Consider the following 9,938-nt stretch of genomic DNA (forward strand, 5'->3'; position numbering starts at 1 on the left):
TCTAGTCAGAAAAACAAATGTACTGTAGTTTCTATTAATACATAATAAAATGACATATTTCTTAATTTTTAAGATATGAAAATACATAAATAACTCTTCTTTGTCATTCATATTATCAAAAGTAATTATAACTTTTATTTTTCTCTTCTTCATTCATTTAAACATAACAGGAGTATGTAACTTGCATAAATTTTACGCCAGTCGCCAGATGTATCTCATATTATCTAAAAACGATAAACAACAGTGCCATTCCGAATCGAAAACGAAAAATACGAAAACAATCGGAAAAAGCTAGCCAAATCATTTTAGTCCTGTTTCAATTCAGTTAACGAACAAATTGAAAACGGGCCACAAAAAACAGTATTCGGAACAGGATGGTACGGGATTTTCGGTCCCATTTTCACCCCTAGTAGCCAAATCATTTTAGTCCTGTTTCAATTCAGTTAACGAACAATTTGAAAACGGACCACAAAAAACAGTATTCGGAACAGGATGGTACGAGATTTTCGGTCCCATTTTCACCCCTAGTTTGTGTTGAAAATGATCGAAAAACTAGCCAAATCGTTTTAGTCCCGTTTCAATTCAGTTACCAAACATTTGAAAATGCATGACAAAAAATAGTACTCGGAACAATGATGGTACGAGATTTTCCGTCCCGTTTTCGCCCCTAGTTTGTGTTCCCTTCAATTCGTCTATCAAAAAAAAGGCAATTTCAGCTGATGAGGGAAGTAACATACATCCAGATGCGTACGTTCTTGGGGCCACCGCGAATGTTGTTTTGCCTGGTTCTGTTTTCGGACAGGTGATTGCTTTGCGATCAGGTTTAAGGGCTGATTATGTTGTTCCTCTAGCATATAGACATGGACTTCCGTTTCAGTTTACTGTAGTCCCTGTTAGGATTTATGGCCTAGGCCCAATTGAGAAATTCAATTAAATCTTAGAAAAATCTCAAAACCCATATGTGTGCATGGCTAGGGAATGGTGGAACCAATATCACCATATTGCTAGTCCTAATTGAGTGGAACTAGTTTAAATATGGAAGTCACACTCACTCACTAAGTCATGGATGAGAGGAGAGAGTGTGGAGAGCCACACGCGCGCGTGGGCGCACGACATACGCGTGAATGGTCCACCGAAATCCGCCCCTTACGGGGGCGCGACTTCCTTTTGCCGTTTTATTTTTTTGGTTGCTTGGCTGTTAAGTTCAGAATCCTAACCGATCGCTATAAAATCTAAACTGAACACGAGATTTTCGCGGGCGGATAGAATCGAAGATAGTTATCTGTTCGCGGACTCGGCCCTATAAAAGGCGTCTGGCAGCCAGCATCCACATCATCCCAGTTTTCGCTTTCGCCTCTCTTCACAGCTGAGCCGCCTTCAGATCTCTTCATCCCGACCACAGACGTGCATTTGCGATTAGGAGAGCAGGTCTCCGGAACCCTTCGTCTTCGAGATCCTGCACCGGGAGAGGGCGAATAAGGTTTTTGGGAAGCGTCCTCACGCGACTGCTCGTGATGTTCTGACCTCGTCGACCCTACTGATTTCGCTGCTTCGACGTCGTCGACCCTGCTGATTCCGGTCCGCGCCATCTATCAGTATGTCTGATCAGTACGCATCATCTGATTTGACTTTTTACTTCAGTTCTTCTGATTTGGTCATGATTTATATTCGGAATTTAATCTGGAAATTGTCTAATTATTCAACAATCCAAAAACCTTATTGTAGACAATTTTCTAGTTTTTCTATGGCTGCTTTTGCCAACGCGCTGAAGCCAGAAAAGTTCAATGGTATGCACTTTAAGAGGTGGCAAATCAAGGCCACGCTCTGGCTTACTGCTATGAACGTGTTCCATGTTAGTAAAGGCAAACCTCAGCGCGCACTGACTCCTGAACAGGAGAAAGAGTACGACCATGCCAATACTATCTTTACGGGGGCAGTTCTTAGCGCCCTTGTTGACCGTCTGGTTAATGCGAATATTCAGCACACAGACGGGAAAGAGTTGTGGGATGCACTTACTACTAAGTATGGTGCATCAGATGCTGGCAGTGACCTGTATATCATGGAGAGCTTTCATGATTATAAGATGGCTGATAATCGCTCTATTGTAGAGCAAGCTCATGAAATACAGTATATAGCCATGGAGCTCGACCACCTTAAGATAGTCCTTCCTGACCGATTTGTGGCTGGATGCATTATTGCAAAGTTGCCTTCTACATGGAGGAACTTCGCCACATCTCTGAAACATAAGAGACAGGAGATATCAGTTGAAAATCTGATAGTGTCTCTGGATGTTGAGGAGAAAGCTCGGGCTAAGGACACGGGATCTAAAGGAGGCGAGGGACACTCAAGCGCCAACATGGTTCAAAGGAACCACAACAAGGGTAAAGGAAAGCCAAAATCTAACAAGCCCAACAAAACTACCAACTTCAAGAAGAAGAAGAACAAGGTTGAACTGACATGTTTCGCATGTGGCGAGACGTGTCATTTTGCCAAGGATTGTCCTGATCGAGCGGATCGCCGTGGCAAAAAGGGCAATGTCAACACAGTGGTCGCTAGCAATGAGGAAGACAAAGGGTATGGTAATTTACCTTTCATCTTCTCAGTATTTCAATCACCGAGTTGGTGGCTTGATATTGGTGCTAATGTTCATATGTGTTCTGACATTAATTTGTTCTCTTCTTATCAGGGTGCCTGGGATTCTTCCATCCTAATGGGGAATGGGTCACATGCTTCTGTTCATGGAACTGGCACGGTGGATCTGAAGTTTACTTCGGGAAAGATCGTGCAGCTAAAGAACGTGCATCATGTCCCTTCTATACACAAGAATCTCGTTAGCGGAACCCTTCTATGTAGAGATGGGTTCAAGGTAGTTTTGGAGTCCAATAAATTAGTTGTGTCTAAGTCTGGACAATTTATTGGTAAAGGCTATGATTGCGGAGGCTTGTTCCACTTTTCTCTGTTAAATTTCAATAATAAGTCTGTGAACCATATTTGCGCTAATGTTGATGATCTTGCGAGTATTTGGCATTCTCGTTTGTGTCGTATTAATTTTGGCTCTATGTCTCGGCTTGCAACCATGAGTTTTATTCTAAATATCACCATAGTCAAAGGTTTTAAGTGCTATAGTTATGTGCAGTCGAAGCAACCTCGAAAGCCTCACAAGGCTGCTAAGGAGAGACACCTGGCACCTCTAGAACTCATACATTTTGATCTTTGTGAGATGAATGGTGTGTTGACAAAGGGTGGCAAGAGATACTTTATGACATTGATTGATGATGCGTCTAGATTTTGCTATGTATACTTGCTAAAAACTAAAGATGAGGCTTTAGACTACTTTAAAATCTATAAGGCTGAAGTTGAAAACCAACTAGAGAGAAAGATCAAACGTCTTAGATTAGAACGTGGTGGCGAATTCTTTTCCAAAGTCTTTGATGATTTCTATGCAGAACATGGCATTATTCATGAGAGAACGCCTCCATATTCACCCGAATCAAACGAGATTGCTGAAAGGAAAAACCGTACGTTGACTGATCTGGTGAATGCCATGTTAGACACTTGTGGTTTTATCTAAGGCATGGTGGGGGGAGGCAGTCCTGACTTCATGTCATGTTCTGAATAGAATTCCTATGGGCAAAGAAGAGAAAACCCCTTATGAGAAGTGGGTTGGGAGAAAACCATCACTTTCATACTTGCTCACTAGGGGGTGCATGGCGAAAGTCAATGTACCAATTTATAAAAAGTACAAGCTTGGTCCAAGGACAGTGGATTGTGTTTTTCTTGGATATGCTTCGTGTAGCATAGCATATAGATTTTTAGTAGTTAAATCTGAAGTTCCTGATGTGTATGTTGATACTATTATGGAATCACATAATGCTACTTTCTTTGAACACATATTTCCAATGAAAGACATTCATAGCAATTCTAGATACTCTTCTGAGATAACTCCTGAACATAGTACACCTGTTGAGAGTTCTGAACAACCACATGAAATTGTCCTAGAGGATGACAATGATGCTCCTAAAAGGAGCAAGAGACAAAGGGTTGAAAAATCCTTTGGTGATGATTTTATTGTGTACCTTATGGACGATACTCCTACTACCATTGCAGAAGCATTTGCATCTCCAGATGCAGATGATTGGAAAGAAGCAGTTCATAATGAGATGGACTCCATTCTTTCAAATAGTACGTGGGAAGTCACTGATCGACCCTATGGATGTAAACCTGTGGGTTGTAAGTGGGTGTTCAAAAAGAAGCTCAAGCCTGATGGTACAATTGAGAAGTACAAGGCTAGGCTTGTGGCTAAAGGCTATACTCAGAAAGAAGGAGAATACTTTTTTGATACTTACTCACCTGTTGCTAGAATGACTACTATTCGAGTACTACTTTCCTTGGTTGCCTCGTATGGTCTCCTTGTTCATCAGATGGATGTAAAGACAACTTTTCTTAATGGAGAGCTGGACGAGGAAATTTATATGGAACAACCTGATGGATTTGTAGTAAAGGGTCAAGAAAGCAAGGTGTGCAAGTTATTGAAATCTCTGTATGGTCTGAAATAAACACCAAAGCAGTGGCATGAGAAGTTTGACACGACTCTAACGTCTGCAGGCTTTACCATTAATGAGGCAGTCATGTGTGTATATTATCGCTGTGGTGGGGGCAAAGGAGTTATATTGTGCTTATATGTTGATGATATATTGATATTTGGCACAAACATTGATGTGATCAATGAGGTCAAGTCTTTTCTATCAAAGAGTTTTGATATGAAAGATCTGGGGGAAGCTGATGTGATTCTAAACATCAAGCTGATTAAGGCAGATGGTGGGATTACTCTCTCACAATCTTACTATGTTGAAAAGGTTTTGAAGCGATTTGGCTTCTCTGATTGCAAGCCTTCTCCAACACCTTATGATCCCAGCGCGACACTGCGAAACAAGAGAATTGGTTTAGACCAATTGAGATACTCTCAGATCGTCGGTTCACTCATGTATCTTGCTAGTGCAACAAGGCCCGATATCTCGTTTGCTGTGAGCAAATTGAGTAGGTTCATGTCAAACCCCGGGACTGATCATTGGCATGCACTTGAGCGGGTTATGCGCTACTTGCAAGGTACAATGAGTTATGGAATCCACTATTCTGGTCAGCATGCAGTACTTGAAGGATATAGTGATTCGAACTGGATATCTGATGTAGACGAGCTTTATGCCACCAGTGGTTATGTCTTTACTATTGATGATGGTGCGGTATCATGGAGGTCATGCAAGCAGACCATCTTGACGAGGTCAACCATGGAAGCCGAGCTAGCTGCACTTGACACAACAACCGTTGAGGCAGAATGGTTGCGTGAACTCTTGATGGACTTGCCAGTGGTTGAGAAACCAATACCAGCTATCCTTATGAACTGTGACAATCAGACATTGATTGCTAAAGTGACAAGTTCTAAGGATAATGGGAAGTCATCAAGACATGTCAAAAGACGATTGAAGTCTGTCAGAAAGTTGAGGAACTCCGGAGTTATAAGTGTGACTTATATTTCAACAGATAAAAATCTGGCAGATCCTTTTACCAAGGGACTACCACGTAATGTGATAGAAATCACGTCGAAAGAGATGGGTATGAGATCCGTATAAGTTGCCATGGTGGAAACCCAGTCTATGTGATCGGAGATCCCGTGAATTAGGTCCTGAGAAGAACAAGCCATTGGTTAACTGAGGAGAGTAACCTTTGACCCTCTCTAAGTAAAGATGCAATACTCTCAAATGATGTAAGGCAGGTTGGCTTTGTGCCTTAATGTGTTTTGTTGTCTTGTATTAGCAAAGATGTTCTCCTGCAGAACATTCTTGAAAAAACACACCTATATGAGTTAGACTGTCTAACGTCGCAGTCTATGAGATTTGGGTGATCTCTAGTAAACTCATGAAGAGACCTTGGAGTACGACGTATATGCTCCACCCGAGAAGGGGACTACTGGTAGCCAAGTACTGGTCATGGCTTCTAGTGTAACCCATTCACTCAAAACTTGCAATTCAAGGCATAGTCCATTGTCCAAGTTGTGGGTTGGTGTAGCTTGGAGTTCTAGGCGGAAGTTCAACGTAACAGTCTCTGCTGAAACACTAGTATATTAAATAGTAGTGAACAGTGGCGAAAACTACAGATGGGCATTTGAGATCTGGTGGGGGATTGTTAGGATTTATGGGCTAGGCCCAATTGAGAAATTCAATTAAATCACAGGAAAATCTCAAAAGCCCATATATGTGTATGGCTAGGAAATGCTGAAACCAATAGCATCATATTGCTAGTACTAGTGGAGTGGAACTAGTTTAAATATAGAAGCCACACTCACTCACTAAGTCATGGATGAGAGGAGAGAGCGTGGAGAGCCACACGCGCGCGCGCTCGCTCGCGTCGCCTGGCCTGGCCTGGGCAGGGCGGGGCGAAGGGCGCGGGCGCACGACATGCGCGTGAATGGTCCGCCGAAATCCGGCCCCTCGCCTTGCGGGGGCGCGACTTCCTTTTGCCGTTTTAATTTTTTGGTTGCTTGGCTGTTAAGTTCAGAATCCTAACCGATCGCTATAAAATCTAAACTGAACGCAAGATTTTCGCGGGCGGATAGGATCGAAGATAGCTATCTGTTCGTAGACTCGGCCCTATAAAAGGCGCCTGGCAGCCAACATCCAAATCATCCCAGTTTTCGCTTTCGTCTCTCTTCACAGCTGAGCCGCCTTCAGTTCTCTTCATCCTGACCGCATACGTGCACTGCGATCAGGAGAGCAGGTTTTCGGAACTCTTCGCCTTCGAGATCCTGCACCGAGAGAGGACGAATAAGGTTTTTGGGAAGCGTCCTCACACGACTGCTCGTGATCTTCTGACCTCGTCGACCCTGTTGATTTCGTTGCTTCGACGTCGTCGACCCTGCTGATTCCGGTCCGCCTATCTATCAGTATGTTTGATCAGTACGCATCATCTGATTTGACTTTTTACTTTAGTTTCTTCTGATTTGGTCATTATTTATATTCGGAATTTAATCTGATCCCGAGATCGAGAGAATCGGTGGAAGTTGGAAGTCATTGTCATAATGTCATGACTGAGGAGCCAGACCTAAAGAAAAGCAAACCAGAAATATTTTTATCCAATATACAATGCTACGAGAGTTGGAGACGGAATTGGCCACTGATTATCTATGCAGCTCAACCACAACCGTTGCCACGCCTTCCATTGACCTAAAACCCATGTTTAGTGATACAATATATCCTCCACCACCCTCACCACTACCATGACATGAGCCCCATGGTTATGATTACTTGTATGGTTCCTGGAAGGCTTCTCCAACCCCACACCATCCATGGATGCCCTGACCATGAGGTGCTACCGCTACTCACCTAGTGTCGCCATGGTTCCGATGAGGAAGACCTCGAGGACGACGATGACGAGAGCCTCCATCTCCACAGATGGCTGCTCGAGTTCTGAGCCCAAGAAGAAATCCCACTCTGTCAGCTTCGCTGGCAAGGCCAACAAGGTAAATAATATGCCTGTTCTTCGTTTCAAGACGTACGTGGCATCTCTCTTCTTTTCTGGATTCTGGAACTGGAAGTTTATCGATCTTTCAGGTTTACGAGGACAAGGACATGGGAATCCTCTGCTACACCGACGAGAACGGTGAACTGGTGTGCGAGGGCCTAGACGAAGGCCCGAGGCTGACGTGGCAGGACATGGAAAAGTAAGTCGCACTCAAGATCTGACACCTGTCTGTCTTTGCAGCTTGTGAGCATGCAGCAGTAGAGGATGCAAGAACTGACCACATTATATATGCTTTTGCTGTGATGCGATTAATCAGAAAAAACGAGAATCAAGAACGTCAGAGGAGGCAGAGGACACCGCCGCCTACGGTTGGTAGGATCGACTGGAGCAGTCTCCATGCTGCAGTTAGCATGGGGAAAAACTGAAACAAGTTTCAGTATCGCGCGTGGTGTGTTTTTGTTTGCTTGCCTTGTGTTTTAGAAGTTAAGATGTAAAGTTGTTGAGAGTGAGTTTTAAGAACTCCTGAAGATGCTCTTGAGCATATAAAAACTATGTTGGTAAATACTTAATTCCTTGCAAATTATGTTGTTTTAATTTTTAGAAGTATGTTAATACTTCCTCAGTTTTAAATTATAAGATATTTTGAATTTTAAATGTATGGTAAAACCAATATATCTTAAAAGCTAAAATCTTTTATAATTTGACTTGGGAGAGTATATATTTATACATATTATATGTTTTGACTATAGTAAAACTATTTTGCTTAGAAAAGTAAAAAATAACTTACAAACTTTAGTTTTTAATAATAACTAATGAGGGACTCGAGCTAACAATGAAAATGGTACATAATTTCTTGAATTTCGGGCCTGTTTTCAAAAACAGAATCTATTGGTCAGATTTTATTTTTTCTGAAAACCAAAACAAATCCTATTTTTTAAATGGGAATTGAATATGATAATAACAGTTTCCGTCAGAACTCAAAATCAATAAAAAATCTTTCCAAATAATTTCTTAGTTTTTTTCCAGTAATATGCATCATCAAGAAAAAAGGTAATATACAATTCTGTTTATATGTGTACACCTTTTTATTGCTTGTATCGGCTTATACTCATTTTTTGAGTTACTCTGTGATTATGAACATTTAAGTGGAAATATAGTTGGGTCTTTACTAACCGATATAGACATGGAGAGAACCCACAATGTTATTTTTTATGCCTTGTTGACTCTGGTTTATGTTTGTATTAGTAACATATATTTATATGGTGGCTAACTTTATACTTTCACTAATGCTTTATAATATTTTTTAAGGCCAAAAGAAACATGGTGTTTGCCTGGCACTTTCTTCAGTATTTATTATGTAAATCAGAAGTTACAAGAGAATTTCTACTCCATAGATCTTGTTTTGTGATGGACAATTGGATTTGATACGATTGTGTTTTATAACGTATTGTTGATTGTTGAGACTTGAGAATCGGACTTGACAAAATTTAAAGCTCGGTTTAGTGGGTTTTCATGTTTCGATACTTTTTTGTTACCATGGATATTTTCATTTTTTTATTTTGTTAATATTTAGTTTTTTTCCGTATCCAAAGTTTTCGAATATGAAAACAAAATCAATAAAGTTTCTTTCCATTTCTATACCATTTCCATCCTTGCCTCGAGCCAACGAGCTTATAACAAATATAGGATTGCCCACCTTGTTTTTCACATTTGTTCTTCATCGTTGCACTCTTTCAAAAATAAGACCGAGACAAGCACTCTTGCTGATGTCGTGAGTTATATGATGGGATCAGGCTTACTGGAGCTGGAGTTCCTCATTTGCCCTCGCCCTTCCTTTCCACGCGCTCATGGAGCTCGCTTCTTTATCCTTGCCGGCGAGCCGGGAGACTCTGTGGCTCGTTACTTGGCTACTGGGAGGAGAAGTGGCGTGCTCCTCGCATGGATCCACCGTCGACCACGGCTGCCTTCATCCTAGAGTGTCCCTCACCACCGGTTGTGAAGGATTCGGCGCCATCCTATTACACCCAGTTTTATAAGGTAAACCGAATGCAAACCAAGTGTGTGCTGGGATCAGAACTCACACACACAACGATTACATAAATGACTCATTATAGCATAATGCTTCGAATAATAATAAAGAGTAAGCAATAATTGTCGCAGAACCTCCCAAGTTATTGGGCCCACATGCACATGTCCTTATCTCAAAGACTTCAGACGGCTATGCATGTGCACCAAACAACTTAACATGATCTCTTCGAGTGTCCCAAGGACCCCGGATAAACACTTACCGCCAAGATTGCAGGATTAAGTAAACACAACTCACACACAAACATTTGCAGCGGAAAAAAAATTCTTTATTACAACATGATTATAAGTTACAGTAGTTACAAGTTATAACAGGGTTACAATATATATCATCAGAG

The 9,938-nt window shown here is 41.6% G+C and overlaps 1 protein-coding gene across 2 annotated transcripts; it reads left to right on the forward strand.

The window, feature by feature from the left end:
* The first annotated feature begins 7,138 nt into the window (after positions 1–7,138).
* Positions 7,139–9,698, forward strand: LOC100279003 (uncharacterized). Of its 2 annotated transcripts, XM_020552874.2 has the most exons (4): positions 7,139–7,513; positions 7,605–7,714; positions 7,832–7,963; positions 9,309–9,698. In XM_020552874.2, the coding sequence occupies exons 1-3, from the start codon at positions 7,340–7,342 to the stop codon at positions 7,938–7,940; spliced, it is 393 nt and encodes a 130-aa protein (XP_020408463.1). In that variant the 5' UTR covers positions 7,139–7,339; the 3' UTR covers positions 7,941–7,963; positions 9,309–9,698. The 2 variants fall into 2 exon arrangements, with proteins under 2 accessions (XP_020408463.1, XP_020408462.1); XM_020552873.2 differs by lacking the exon at positions 9,309–9,698 and having other exon boundaries at positions 7,832–8,214.
* Positions 9,699–9,938: the final 240 nt, after the last annotated feature.

The sequence above is a fragment of the Zea mays genome, chromosome 4 (genome assembly GCF_902167145.1).
Source record: "Zea mays cultivar B73 chromosome 4, Zm-B73-REFERENCE-NAM-5.0, whole genome shotgun sequence".
NCBI lineage: Eukaryota > Viridiplantae > Streptophyta > Magnoliopsida > Poales > Poaceae > Zea > Zea mays.